Source organism: Alexandromys fortis, unplaced genomic scaffold (assembly GCF_014885135.2).
Source record: "Alexandromys fortis isolate MF-2015 unplaced genomic scaffold, M_Fortis_MF-2015_v1.1 scaffold_94, whole genome shotgun sequence".
Classification (NCBI taxonomy): domain Eukaryota; kingdom Metazoa; phylum Chordata; class Mammalia; order Rodentia; family Cricetidae; genus Alexandromys; species Alexandromys fortis.
The window spans coordinates 2,650,178-2,666,071 of record NW_026067979.1 but is presented as its reverse complement, the minus strand read 5'-3'; the positions used below and the strand labels follow the sequence as shown (position 1 = coordinate 2,666,071).

The following is a 15,894-nucleotide window of genomic DNA, read 5'->3' as shown; positions in this document are numbered from 1 at the left end:
ATATATGACAGTTGTATAAATAAATGTACTAATGACTGAACAGACAGGTTCAGTGAGCTCCTATAAGATCTGAGGGATAACTAACCTCACTGTTGAATGGATTTGTTAAGGACTGTATTTCTAATATTCCAGAATCATACTTTTTACTCCTTTAACTAGCACGTTTTAGAACTTAAAAAGAAAAAGAAACATACTTTTCAAAGGTCTGTAATGAAATCAGATTTTACACAGCGTGTATTATAAGCTGAATTTTTGATGAATCCTTCACTTATGCTCACTTGTTGTTTCTTTTGCAGATTCCATATGGAAATTCATCAGAACTTATTTTTAACACAGTGCATGTAAAAGATGCAGGCTTTTATGTCTGCCGAGTTAACAACAGTTCCACCTTTGAATTTAGTGAGTGGTCACAGCTAGATGTCTGTGATGTGACAGAAGTAACAGAAAACTTCCAGGGTACGTGATAAGTGAAGTTGCATATTGGTTAGTGGATCACTTTATTTTATTTAAATGTTTATTTAAAAATAGCTTCAGAGTATAACTGTCACGCCTGAGTCATTAAGAGTTAACGCCACGTGGTTTGATTGTCATTTTCTGTGTCAGTCCCTTAAGATGACATGGCCCCTTCTCATTCTTGTGCCTAATGCTGAACTTGAACCTTTACATGTGGCAGCTGTAATTCAAGCTTAGTTTCTCTCCTCACTCCTCCTCTCTTGAGTATCCCCACCTGTTAGTCCAGAATTCCTAAACTGTTTTTGTTCACCACAGTATTCTTTTCTCTTCAGAATATTTGTTAACATTTATGGACTTTGATGAAAATATACATTAAGTATGGTTTAATGATTATAAAAACTAAAGGATAGACTTAGATATATTTTTGTTTAAATTAGGAAATTTTTGGTTTTATGTTTAACCCAGAGTTTTTTTTTTCTTTTAATTTAAGGAAATGTGGATGGTGTCTCAGAATCCAAGTTGCAAATCTGTGTTGAACCAAGGTCCCAAAAGCTGATGCCAGGCAGCACATTGGTTTTACAGTGTGTTGCTATTGGAAGCCCTATGCCTCACTACCAGTGGTTTAAAAATGAATCACCATTAACACATGAAACAAAAAAGCATTACGTGGTAGGCAGTTGATTTTTTTTTAGGGAGTGGGAGGGTTGGATAGATCTGTAAAATAAATGATACAATTAAGATGTAAAGGGACCACTTAAATTCATGCTCTTTGGAATGTTTTTAGTACTTTTAGTTCAAGTGCTTTGTTTCAGTATTAATTAGTTTCTTGTATTTGCAACAGGACTAGATTTCAAACCAAACTTCGGAATAAGATGTCAAATATTACTGCACCAAACTTTGCACTGTTAGAATCATTTTATAATTTGCTTGCTATTACTTAGCTTAATGAATGAAGATAATCTAAGGATGTATAAATTTTTTAAAATCTGTGTTTGGGAAATTTTATAAATATAAGTGACTTATTTTAAGCAATTTTTAAATTAAAGTTGAAGGGAAATATGTGTTCTGATATTGATACAGGTTCCATATGTGGATATAGAACATGAAGGAACCTACTGGTGTCATGTATACAATGATCAAGACAGTCAAGATAGTAAGAAGGTAGAAATCATTATAGGTAAGCAGTATTGGAGTTCTGTCACAGAATACATAATATAAGTTGTGTACACTGGAGTGCTTAAACAAGAGAAAATCTTACTACTTTTTGTCCCATTCCATTTAATAACATATCACATATAAGGATTTAATTTGTTTACACATAAATTCTAGAGACTTCATACTAAGTTAATTCTCCTAAGTTATATACAAAGAGCAAAATAAAGAACTGAAAAATTATTTTGTTTAGCTAATTTTACTTATTTTTAGTATTACAATTTATCTTAAATATTTGTGTCAAAATGTATTCCTTGTAGTTGTGAATTAATAAAAGATTGATTTGGTGAAAAATTATAAATAAAAAATAAAAAGTCAGATACATAAAAAATAATTATTGGTCAGTATTCATTATTATCAATTATATTGAATGCATTTATAGTGATGTTTTCAATAGTAGAAAATATTAATGCATGTGTTGCTTTGACAACGATTCTGTGATGTTTATCTATGTTTACTTAGTGACTACCCTTCCTAAGATTATGAGTTACAATATATTCAAATTTGTTTTCTCTAACATAAGGAAGAACAGATGAGGCAGTGGAGTGCACCGAAGGTAGTATAATCCTTTGGTCTCCTGCATGCTGGTTACTCTGGGAAGAGGTGCAATGTCCTAGCTTACTGAGTGCAGTGATGGAAAAAATACTGGTTCTAATAAGCCATTTTGATTGAAGGATACTGTGTCTTATTCCTTAAAGTTGTGTAAATTTTCTTCAACACTATTGAACAGACACTTCTAAAGTAATCTTCAGCTGACTTCCTATTGCACATAAGGCCTGGAGCTCCTCCATAGTGTTAGAAATAGTGAATATTTGCAATTCAATGTTAATTTTTAATCTTAAATTTTATTTAAAATATTATCATCAATATTTGTTTGGATAATTTTACTTATTTATTTATCTTAAGATGCCCTTTAAAAGCAAATATAGTTTCATTTTTCTCAAACATTAAATACCAAAAATACTATTGATAAGGATTTTCAAAACTGATTTTTTTTAGATGAATTTATATGCCAATTTCACTATGGAAAGAGAACTGAAAATCCATTTTAGTATAAACTTCTAACTTGTTTCAATTAACTAAAACATTGTACTTAAATTATTATAAGTCAATATTAAAACTTAGGTTACCTCTCTTAGTGTGATTTGCAAAATTAGGTTTGTGGATAGCTAAGTATTTTTTCAATTGCTGCTTTGAACTATTACATAGTCTTTCTTAGTTTCTACTTGGGTAAAGTAAGATAGTAATAGGCAATCATACATTTCCTGGTTTTCCTGTCATTCATCTCTATTACTGTTTTGATCCTAATGCAGTTTTGAATCAGAATTCTCCTATCAAGAAGTTCCAATCTCACATCTGTTAATCTTACAGAAAGGAAGCCATGTAGAGAAAACTTAACCAAACTTTTCTTATCTTTTACTTTTTGCCTAGTTGCATGTATGTTTGTTTCTTTACTCTTCCTAACATATAGGAGACCTTTAAAAATAAATATAAAAGAACACCTGCTGTTAGGCTTCAGAGCGAGCATGCGATTGTTACCCTGTCCTGCTATTTCTGTAATTGTACAGCTCACTATGCTGTTTTTTCAATGATGAGAACAATCAATTAATAATTTTCAAATAACTATTTAGAACACAGAGATAACAATGTAGCTAGAATTGCTCTAAAATCTCAGATGGCAAACATCAGTTCCAACTCTTTTTCTCAATGCTCTTACAAAACTAACACGTTTCATAGTTGATAGATTGTTTATGAACAGTATCCTCCATTTACATCTTATTTTAATGTAGAGTACATGATGGATGACTCCTATTCCATTTTGTATATTTTGTAAGAATATTATTAGAACAAGGGGTGTAGTTGAAGAGGTGAGGCTCACCTGTGGTTTAGGGTAGTGAGACCATGCAAATTTTAAACAGTTGTTTAGGGGGCCAACCTTACTGAAAAGAGGTAGAGTAAAGTGCTAACCTACCTATGTAGAAACTAGTCTATGCAGTTAGATGAAAAACAGCAAAAATTGTACATATTGTGTTAACAAGTTGATACCACTCACTGTTAAGCTGAGTTTATGTAGTATGAAAATACCATAGTGATGTGACTATGATCCCAGGACAGGGAATACTAAGGTGGGTAGATTGTAGATTTAAGGATAACCTGGGCTATGTACCAAGACAGCATCTCAAGCAAATAAACCAAATAATATATTCCCTTATAATACTTTATGAATCCTGTATTACTTGAGACTTATTTCATGTTCATTTTTGTCTTCACAAAGTTTAATAAGTAAAAAAAACAATGATGACTTTATGTTATAAACTTGTGATCAGATTATTTATCTATTCTGTATGAAAGGTGTATGGAGGATGCAGGTTAATTCTGAAGCTGTTCTGCTTCCCCAAAAAGATACGCCATACCTTGGTCTAACTTAAAACACACACACACACACACACACACACACACACACACACACACACAAATTCCAATTGGAGAACATTCTACTGCTCAAAATTGAAATGGCCATTAAAAAAAAAAAGGAATGCTTTGTCATTAAAAACAAGGAATGTCTGAGGAACTGTCACAACCGAGAGTGTCTTAAGAAGACACAGTAAATACTTCTGGTATCTTAAATAGGTCTTGGGAGAAAACATAAATGGTTCATTAGTTGTGATTCATGTAGTGTACTAACATAGGATGTTAATAATAGAGAAACTAGGTTTAGCATACACAGGAACCCTCCTCAGCAATAGCCCACAGTAATTCATCCAGTTTCCTGGTATTTTAAAGTTAAAGGTTTTGTTTGTTTTTATCTTGAAAGATAATTTATGAAAAATTATCTAAAACTTGAACAAATTATAAATGAGTTTAATTATTTAGTTTTTTGTAATTTAGGGGAAGTGGAGCAGTTTTGAAGTCCTGCGTGGTTTAACAGCAGTATTCTTACCTATTCCCCATTTTATAACTTCTTTATTTAACTTTGAAAAGTTCTAAACTAATAAAGCACTGTAACATGATCTAACAGTTCATAAACTGCTTCTCTTCATTCTTTTATCTGTGTTGTTGGCTGTTAGATTATATAAAATTAATCTGTTTTCTCTTACTCTATTCGTAGATGAATTAAATAATTTTGGGCATCCTGGTAAGTATTACAAAGTTTTGTTTTAGTTTGGTAAATTTGATACAGTGAAGGTATAATAGACATTCTTGCCTGCATTCTTAGGCTACTACTACTTACATGAAGTTCAATTTAAAGCAAGTAAAGTACAAAAATATTATTGAATATAAGACCATAAGGGTTGAAAAAGTATTTTGGGTAACGATAAAGTATCAATGCTTCAACTGATAGTATAGGTGAATGAGGAAGATTACCTATGGCCATACTTGATTACCTGTGTTTGATCCTTAGAGCCCACATGGTGGGAGAAGAAAACCAATTCCTTCATGTTTTCCTCTGCCCACCACATGCACCATGCTCCCCCACACAAAATAAGCAAATATGTAATAAAAAAAAAAGATGAACAATTTTGTTGTTGTGTGTTACTGGGGATCAAACCCAGAGTCTTGTATATGCACTGCCAAGTGCTGACTACACCATCCAGCTTTGATTCTTTTTTTAAAAATCCTTTAATGTTGCTCCTTATAGAAAGAAGTACATTGCTTTTAATGTGGAAGACTGGATGCACATTGATAGAGTGACACATGACATTGCAAACTGTCAGAGAACATCCCTGGAGTGGTTGAACAGGTGCCTTCCCCTGATGAAAGGCAATTAGTGGAGAGAGTTGGCAGTAAACGGACAGATTGTCTATAACTATTAAGAGACTAACAGTGACAGTTTCTAGGCAAGTTTTGATCAGAACAGATTTCTGAATAAGCTAAGTAAAGAGAAAGCTATCACCAGGGACAAGGACATTTCAGTAATGAGGATAATACAAGGAAAGAAGATGTCAGTATAAGCTGTGGGCATTTTGAAAGACAGGAAGAGTCCATGAATAGATTTAATCAAATCACAAAGAAACGCATTAAGAAGGCATGAGGTTATTAAGTTCTATCTGGATTCTACTGACCATATGTAATCATATTAGCAAAATAAAGCCACCATGACCAATAGATCATTTTTGCTGTAGTAACTTCAAATTCATGTGAAGCTCAGAAAGAATTGCTTCAAGTGTCCCAAACTGAAGACTGATTGAAAACATCCTAGTAATCATTTCTCTTGGTGTTGATAGAATCCCTTCTCCTAAAATATCTGCTATATCTTGCCCTTTTAAAAAGTTGTAAAATTACTTCATGAAAACGTTAGCATATACCCATCACTAAGTTTTTAACATTTTCCAGGCCTGCTTTTCCTTATTTCCCAAGATTCAAAGAAACCAAACCTTGAGTTTAAAGACAACGAATGTATGGTAAAGCTTGTAGTGGGCTCCCATAGCATCAATATTATTAAATGTACAAGTAAACTCCCCTTCCCCCAAATAGTGGGCTCACAGAGAACTGAACTTCATCTTTCCTTGTGTCGCTTCCTAGTGGTACTGGAGAGTGAATATGACTTCATTCTATGTATGATAGTGATAAGCTCATATATTTTGTCAAAAAATGTTTTAATTATAAATTAGCTATTCATGACAATATTCTGTATTTTTTTTAAATTATTACTCATAATTATTTATGAAGTACTGTATTGTGGCCTGATTCATCTAGACAGTGTAAAATGATCCAGTTCAGTAATTAGCCATTCTGTCTGCTTAAATATTATGAATCTGTGTGCTGAGAGCCTTCAAGAGCTTCCCTTTTAATTATTCTTCAATTCTTAATTGTTAGAGATATAGTTGCCTTATTATGCCATATAACATTAAATCCACTTCCCTTCCTGTTTTTGTGCCCTCTTGTTTACCCTCTGTCTCCCCTCCTTTTTCTAGCCTTTGTGACATCTACTTTAATATATTTATTATATTTAAATGATATCCTGCTGTCTGCATTCATTGCTTTTATCTCATTAGCTCTGAAGATATATCATAAATAACAGCATCTGTTTGCTCTTTTATCTTTGCACAGATAATAAAGAAGAAACAACTGATCAGCCTTTGGGTGAGTTGAGTTTAATGTACGTGATCAAATATAATTACAGCATTTAACTCCAATTTTTGATTATCATGAAGGAATTTATGTTATTTACCTTCATTGATTGAAGGACATTGGAGCAGATTTTTATTTTTGGTAAAAGAAATTATGGAAGAACCTTTAAAAAGATTATAGCTTTTGTTTTTGGTTTCAAGTCAGTTTCTAAGGAATAATTTCTGTTTCTGGCAACACATAAACAGAAAGAAATAGGCATGCTCCATAGAGGAAGAAGCAGTTCTTGCTGTTCTCTGGTGAGGTGGAAATTAGGAAAATACCATGTAGGTGGCAATGAGTGTTTAAGTTTGCTTTCCCACCTTCCACAATTGGAAGAGAAGGATGTAAGATAAGAAAATTTAATGGGGAATGCTTTGGGGAAGAAGACACAAGGAGGAATATCCAGGAGAGCCATTCATAAAGGCTCAGTAGACTAATGTTTAGAGAGTAGAAATAGTTAACATATTGATCTATGGCTGTCTGATTAAAATAATATCTAATTGCTTTTATCAGAATTTTGAACTCCTTTTTGGTTTTTGTTTTTGTTTTTTTTTTGAGGCAGTATCTTAACATAGTTCAGGCTAGCCTTGATATTGAAGAAGTTACGGGGCTACTAATTATTACTCTCTTTAAAAAGAAACTTCTACATTTCATTTATAATGGTAAAATTTCACATAGTTCAGTTCATTTTATCTCCTGGTTCTGTGGATTTTACAGATGGTTCTTAGAGTTTCTTATATAGTTAATAGTCTGTTGGTGACCAAGGCTACAAATATAAAGTTCTTTCCTTAGAACCGCCCTGCCCCCAGCTCTCACTTAGTAAAAAAGATCAAATATAATAGTAATCCGAACAGAACCATAACTACTGTATTCTGTAGTGAGAATGTAATAATTACACACAAATGACAAGCTCAAATGTAACTGAGCAGGTATTGAAAGTTCAAAATGATTACTTATTTTGCTTTATGAAATGTGTAACTTACTCCTTAGCCAGGTGTAGAGGTGCATGTCTTTAATCTCAACACTTGCGAGGCAGAGGCAGGCAGATCTCTTGTGAGTTCAGGACCAGCCTGGTCTACAGAGTGAGTTCTAAGACGCTAAAGCTGAAGAGTGTGTACTACTTTAAGTTCTGGAAAATGTCTAGGATCCTTTAGTAAGGATATTTCTATAGTGATTTTATTGTTCTTTATAGAATCAAAAAGAATTTTATTTTTTGAACCCAGGACCCCACACATGCTAAGCATGCACTCAACCACTGAGCAGTGCTCTGAGCCCCATGTGTCCTTTTTCCAGTAGATGGTTTGTGTTCAAGAACTTGTGGGTTCTTGAACACAGTAATCATAAATTACAGTAATTTATGATTTCATAATAAATTTGTTGAATTTATCATCTAAACCCCATGATAACTTGCTTACGTACTTGCTATTTTAAAGTTTCCTTTATTCCTCTCATCTCCTTTAATTCAAATTTTACTATTCCTTTCTCTATCTGGTTTCTTTGCCACAACCATTTCCTAGAATGAGTCCTTGTCATCTTGTCTCAGCCCATCTCTACTTCTCTATTCTAAGTCCACTTCAGCTCTCCTGCCAACTAGGAACTGCCTCACAAGTAGACTGGTCAAGGTAAGACCCACCATCTTTATCAGGAAACTTTAAAAAGTTATATAATTTAAGAATTATCATTGACAAAAAAAGTTTTACAGGAGCTTTGGGCAATTATTGGTATTTTCACGCTCCTACATTCTTGGACTCGTGTATTCTGTAAATCATTCTTTCCCAATTACCTATTACTGAATGATAGAGATGTGTCTTGAGACGTGCGTCATTAGACTCTTTATGTCAGTTTCTCAATTATTGTCCCAGTGCATTGAAGAAATAAGTAAATCCCAAGGCATATGAGGCTGCTGCTAACAGACCGTGTTTTTTTTTCATATATAGAAGTCATATACTCTACAATAATGAGGAAATTTGTAATTTTTAAAATAAAATTTAATAATGAAAAGCATTATACAGTAAATATATAAACCAATAGTCTAGTTTTTAATTTTACTATGAAGTATTGTGTGTTTTATGTAATTCTCTGTGCTCTCATTTTATGCAGCTGGCAGAGTGTAGGTCTCTTGCCGCTTTGCCACCATTGTCACTCAAGACCATCAAGAAAGATGCAGTGTTGAAGCCCCTTGAGCACTAAGCTTTGCCTAACTGTTTATAACTGTTCAGTCCAGGTCACACCCCTAAGTAGACTGATATTTTTTAAGGCATAAGTACATATCATTTGCATGCCCCCACCCCAAAACACCTCTTTCTGTCTGAGCCAAGTCAAATAATTAAGCTCAAAAAGTTCCTCAAGTAGCCTTATCCCAGGCAAACAGGAACTGTCATTAAAAAGTTAAGAAGGAGAACAGGCAAGATGAAGTTGCCCTCTGAACTACACACACACCATTGTGCATGTGTGTCCGCATTCATAAATACTATAATAATGATGATGATGATAATTTTTTTAATTTAGAGGTAGGAGGAGATAGTCCATCCACACAACGACTATAGAACAAATGTGGTCCTTGTGAAGTTCCTTCTTTTCTCTCTTTGGTCTCTCTTCTCCTAGCTCTGTAAATTCTTCCTACCCCTCTTTAGGTGTTTGCTTTGTTTTACTCCCCCCATTCTCAATAAAACAGAACCAATTCAATGAAAGTACACTTCGGTATATAGTTCATATATAACTAATAAATATTTTTTGATTCACAGAGAATACATATTTAGTCTTCATTTTTTGATGTTTCAGGCTGTTGTCTTCTTAGTCTCTTATGTAAAGTAATATCTCTAAAATGAAATTTAATGTCATAAATAATCTTAAAGCAAAGTTTTTCATTTTAATACTTCTATAAATTTTAATATTTATACCCTCTTTTATTTCCCTCCCACTCATCCCCTTTTTTTTTCTTACAGCAAAGGACAAGGTTGCTCTTTTGATAGGAAATATGAATTACTGGGAGCACCCCAAACTTAAAGCTCCTTTGGTAGATGTGTATGAATTGACCAACTTATTAAGGCAACTAGATTTCAAAGTTGTTTCATTGTTGGATCTTACTGAATACGAGATGTGCAATGCTGTGGATGAATTTTTACTACTTTTAGACAAAGGAGTATATGGTAAGATATTTCTAATATTCATCTTTATAATTGTATGCCATTCCTATTATACTCATTAAGAGTTGGAAGTCATGGGCTGGAGAGATGACTCAGCAGTTAAGAGCACTTGTTCTCCTAGAGGACCTGAGTTCTATTCCTAGCACCTACATGGTGGCTCACAATCATATGTAACTACAGTTCCAGGTAATCTAAAACCTTATTTTGGCACACAAGTGGTGCACAAGAAAAACATTCATGTATATAGAAAATAAATAAATAAATAAATAAATGTAGGTAAACATGTTGTTGAAGGGTTTTAATATTCTTGAAAAAAAGATAAATTTTATCTTTATTCCATATGAATAGATAATTATCTTATTGTCTTCTGTGTTTTTTTTTAAAGATATATTTATTTTATGTATGAGTGCTCTATCGACTTTAGGCCAGAAGTGGGCATCAGATCCCACTGTAGATGGTTGTGAGCCATCATGTAGTTGCTGGGAATCAAACTCAGGACTTCTAGAAGAGCAGTCAATGCTCTTAATTGCTGAGCCATCTCTCCAGCCCCCATGTGTTTTTTTCTTAACATGTTAGAACAACATCCTTTTTTGTTGTTGTTGTTGTTATTGTTGATTTAGTTTGTTTGTTTTTTCGAGACAGGGTTTCTCTGTGTTACAAATCTGGTTGTCCTGGAGATCACTTTGTAGGCCAGGCTGGCCTTGAATTCACAGAGATCCACCTGCATCTGCCTCAAGTACTGGAACTAAAGGCATGCGCCACTACTGCCTGGCTTTGAGGTAGAATTTTTAAAAAATAAATAACACCCCTTTGAAGATTTAGCAAACTTCTGACTAAGGGATGTTGAAAAGCCTTATAATTTAAATGATCCATTCTCTCAATAATGAGGGTTACTATTGTAGTGCACATGAATAGCAAGATAGCTGCTTTAGGTTTTCCATTTTTACCAGTATGCTGATTTTGAAGCAATAGTTTTCTCATGAGCATTATAAATTGATGATTAATGGATGTATTCATCCATTTTTCTTACAAAAATGGGGAGTAACTAGAGAGATGGCTCAGCATTTAAAAGCACATGCTGCCCTTCCAGAAGACCCAAGTTCAGTTCCCAGTACCCACATTGAGCAGCTCACAGCTGCCTGGAACTCCAGCTTCAGGGGATTCCTATGCCTCTGATGTTGGTAGGCACCTACACTCGTGTACATATACTCACACACAGACATATATACATACACATAATTAAAAATAAGAAAAGTAGATCTTCTTTAAAAATAGGAAAGCATATTCCATGCAAATAGGCCTTTTGACAGCTGGCCTATATTTTTCATTCTAACAAGAAGTGTGTTTCAGTATGATCAAAATATATTTGAATTTGAAAATTATTTTAAATAATGAAAAATGTAGTAATGATGATAAAAGAATTTGTCAAAGAATAAAGGAAAGGAATCGTGGCAAGGAAAAAGGAAGGGACCAGAGAATGCATTTTGAGAAAACTTGTCTACAAGAGTATTCACCCAGTGAACTAAGCATCCAGGTACTTTACATGCAGAGGGTGGAACCAGGCTATCAATCACTCCTTAGCTGAATCACATGCCAGGCCTCTTCCACAGCTGAGACCCAAGGTGGGGCCCTCCTCCTCCCAGCATTCATTGTTGTACACTATGTGGGATGTAGCTTTAAAAATTATGACTACAGTTGATAAAATCCCCTGTAAAAATGTTATCTTTGAGAACTTACTTTGTATGAGTCTTCCATAAATGAAAGGTTTTTTTTTTTTTGTTTTGTTTTGTTTTTTTAAATGAGCCAGGCAGTGGTGGCACACGCTTTTAATCCAAGCACTTAGGAGACAGAGGTAGGCGTATCTCTGTGAGTTTGAGGCCAGCCTGTTCTTCAGAGGGAGTTCCAAGACAGCCAGGACTACTACACAGAGAAACCCTATCTTGACAAAAACTAAGAAAAAATGTGGATTGCTTAAGTATATTACATAATTTATCTGTTTTTTTTGTTTGTTTGTTTGTTATTTTTTTGAGACAGGGTTTCTCTGTGGCTTTGGAGCCTGTCCTGGAACTAGCTCTTGTAGACCAGGCTGGCCTCGAACTCACAGAGATCCGCCTGCCTCTGCCTCCCGAGTGCTAGGATTAAAGGCGTGCGCAGGTGCCTGGGTGACTTGCATAGGGAATTGCTTCTAAAACGGCACTAGAAACAGTGAAGTGTAAGAAAAAAAGTAATGATAAGTATTGATTTAGGTTAAATTTAGGTTTCTGGGTTGGTAACTATCTAGAGAGTGAGAGAATTCTATAAATAGTTATATGTTCAGTTACTCTTATTTTTTACTGAAGTTGTTGTCATAACTTTCCAGCTCTCTGACTATTTAATTGTCCATGTTATAAAGCAGAGAGCTGGAACTATAAAAGGATGGTTAGGAGACAAGACTTCAGTTTGGCTGACACTTTACACACATTCCCCTCTGTAACAATATCAATTTGTAGTATAGAACAACGAACAATAAACAATAGAACAAAGGGCAGCTTAAGAAAGCTAGAAAAATTTAAAATCCTAATTCATGTCTTAACAGGGTGACTGCATTATATTTTGAAGTATTGTGACTACCCAAAACATCAGACACATCTACATTAAATGTAAGTGTGGTGAAGGCTTCATGGTGTAGGGCATGCCATAAAGAGACTTTTTATTTCTCTTTTGGACCATGCCTTCACCTCTCCTGGTGTCCCCAGGTGACCAATGGTCCTTTAGGGATGAGGGGATGGTAGAGGAGTTTCAGCATGAAGAACTTTAGATACAGAAAAGGAGACACAAGTTGATGCTCTCTTATTGCCCACTCATTGTAAAAGAAAAGTCATAGTAAAACAGAAAATAGGTGAATCAGTCTATAACATGTCAACAAGCAACAACCAAAAATAGAAATAATTTACATATAGTTCTTATATAGATTGGTAGAGAAAAAAGTAACTGTATGGCGGTCTGTCCTCCTCACCAAATGTGTTTGTGTGTTTATCACTGCTTACCACTTACCTATGCCTTTTGTGGAAGAGAATATTAAATGAACTTGATCAAAATATGAAAAAAACCCATTTAAACCGTGGAGCCAGTCATTTAGTTCAGTGTAAGTCAATGGTTAAGCATTGGAATAAATTCACCTATGTCCATGCTTTTGATTTTTATCGTTACGTAATTTTTCCAAACTGAAGGTGATCTATAAAGTGGCTAGAACTCAATTTTCAAAGCTGTTATAGGAAAAAAATTAATTACCCTCATATCTGGCATACTCAAACTGCCTGGTTTATTGTATCCATTATTATTACAGTTTTTGACATTTTATTAAATGAGCTAGAGAGTTGGCTCAGTGGATAAAGTGCTTGGTGCATAGGAATAAGGACTAGTTGGGATTCTCAGTACCTATGTAACTGACAGACACACATAGAAGCCTGCCTGTAATCCCAAGCAGCTGAGGGAGAGAAATGGGCTCCTGGAATAAGCTGGCTGACTAGTTTATTTTGCAATCTCTGAGTTTGAGTGAGAGACAGCCTCAGTCTATATGGTCTCCATGAGGTGATCAAGGATAGCACCCAGCATCAACTTCAGACCTCCATACACATGCACATCTCTACACAAGTGTGCACCCAGCCATGTAAACATGCGTGTACTCAACATATATGTATATACACACACACACTAAGAATCTACTAAAGGAATTCCGACTATCCTTTAGATTAGAGATTTGGGCTAGGTAGCACTTTGGGCCTTGACTAGAGAAGACCAACTCATCAGGTTTTGTGTATTAAGAGTCTTCCTAAGAATTCTTTGGGGAAAATAACAGTGGGGGGGGGTATAAACTATAATGTGGTCGACACAATGAAATATCAGTGCACTGCATTAACGTTATAAGCCAGCACAGTGATCAAGCTCACCTGCATCCAAAGTCTGGATTTGAGTGAGCTTAAACCTCTCGGTGTCTCGAGCTCCTGTGTATGTGAAAGGGTAGTGACGCCATTTATCCTGCCTTGCTAGGAGAGTATGTGAATCCCCCAGAGCTGGTGACCTGAGATTCTCAACAGAGTGCTCTGTAAAGTAGAATGCAAATCCACTTGAGTAGGAGACATTTGTTCCTGTTTTTATTTGATTGTTTTGCTTTGTTCTGTTTGAGACAGTTTCACTATGTACCCTAAACTGTCCTTAAACTCATGCTCCTCCTGTTTCAGTTTCTGTAGTACAGAGATTACAGGTATGTGCCACCACTCAAATATTTTATCTATAGCCAAAAATAAATAGCTATGCTTTTTTAAAAAATTTTAATGCACATGCTTGGTGGCACACACTTTTAATCCTAGCATTTAGGAGGCAGAGACAATGAGATTTCTAAGTTCAAAGCCAGCCTGTGCTATATAGTGAGTTCTAGTCTAGCTATAATTACATAGTGAGACTCTGTCTCAAAAAACTAATTCAATTACATGTATTTATTTAGTGTGTGTGCATTTGTATGTATCTAATTATTTAATTTGCATAATTATATTTCTAACTACACTAAATAGCTTGATATTTCTACAGGTATCTATTTTTTCCCTTTCCTTGAATAATTAAGAGAATTAGTAGTAGTGGAGATGGAATTTTTAAAATATAATTATTTTTACCGGCTTACTTTACATAAAAATTATCCCCTTTGATATAATCTCACTGCAAACTCTGATACATTTTGCACACTGATTTTGGAAAGGAAGAAGCATACTTTGTAGTAAATGCCTTAATTTGAGCAGTTGTTGAGGATATGGCAACCATGTGATGGAACCACACCTGTCTTTTATGTCTCAATGGGAGCTAAGCCGCTCTCAGAATTGCTGCTTCTCCATAGTTGAATTTTGTCATAGCCAGCTGGGGCAGCACCCGGGCTTTATGACTTATACCAGTTCTAACTTATACCAGTTGTGAAAATGGCTCCAGTTCTAAAAGGTCCTTCCCTGCTGGACTCTGTAGATTGTGTCAAGTGCTTACTGAGTTCCTGTTACATCTGTACAGGTACAGAGGTGACAGTGTTCTGGGGGCACTGTAATAACAACAGAAAAAGAAAGGTCAGTCAAGAACATTACATTACATAATACAGTGGTGGAGTCCAGACACCTCAGCCATGTGACTTGAAACAGCTGTTTAATTTTTTTCTTCTGTGACACACCTGTCATCCTAGCACTCAGGATGCTGAGGCAGGAGGATTGTTACAGTTTTGAGACCAGCCTGGGCTGAATGAGTTCCATTCCAGACAAACTACAAAATAAGACCCTGTCTCAATAACCTCATGCTGGCAACATAGCTCAGAAAGCCAGCATTTTGAAACTGCAGCTTTTTTTCCTGCTACAGCTAACTCAGGAAAACCTCTCTTAAAGGAGCTGCAGCATGCCGCCAGCAAGCAAAGCCCATTTTGGGGGGAAAAATGTGTTTTTTAGTTTTTGTTTTTTAGTGTGAAGAATTCCTTTGCAAGCCCTCTCAGGTTTTAAGTGGATTTTAGTTGCCCACATGTGCACCAATTTCTTGGAAGGAGGCCGCTTGTTGGTTCCCGGCAGCTAGGTAGCTCAGACTCGAAATAATCACACAGAAACCATATTATTTAAATTACTGCTTGGCCCATTAGCTTTAGCTTCTTATTTGCTAACTCTTACATCTTAATTTAACCCATCTCCATTAATCTGTGCATCACCACAAGGTCGTGGCCTACCAGCAAAGTTTCAGCACATCTGTCTTTGGCGGCAGCCTTATGGCTTCTTTCTGACTCTGCCAACTCTCTCCCAGCATTTAGTTTTCCCCACCTAGTTCTGCTTCCCTATAGCTCTGCTATGGGCCCAAAGCAGTTCCTTTATTAACCAATGATATTCACAGCATACAGAGGGAGCAAAGAATATAGATACATTTTGAACACTTGCTAAAAGTATAACTTACATTCTTTAAAAGTACAGTTTAGTGGGTC

General features: G+C 35.2%; 1 protein-coding gene across 2 annotated transcripts in view; it reads left to right on the top strand.

Annotated features, from left to right (window-relative positions):
• The window catches only part of Malt1 (MALT1 paracaspase), a 42,302-nt gene that overhangs the window by 13,681 nt on the left and 12,727 nt on the right, over positions 1-15,894 (top strand). Inside the window, exons 4-10 of one of the 2 annotated variants that reach the window (XM_050157980.1) lie at positions 297-456; positions 944-1,122; positions 1,534-1,630; positions 2,189-2,221; positions 4,775-4,801; positions 6,718-6,750; positions 9,723-9,926. In XM_050157980.1, coding sequence (XP_050013937.1) covers positions 297-456; positions 944-1,122; positions 1,534-1,630; positions 2,189-2,221; positions 4,775-4,801; positions 6,718-6,750; positions 9,723-9,926 — 733 coding nt within the window. The remainder of the gene's footprint in view (positions 1-296; positions 457-943; positions 1,123-1,533; positions 1,631-2,188; positions 2,222-4,774; positions 4,802-6,717; positions 6,751-9,722; positions 9,927-15,894) is intronic. The other variant, XM_050157981.1, reaches the window with a different exon arrangement.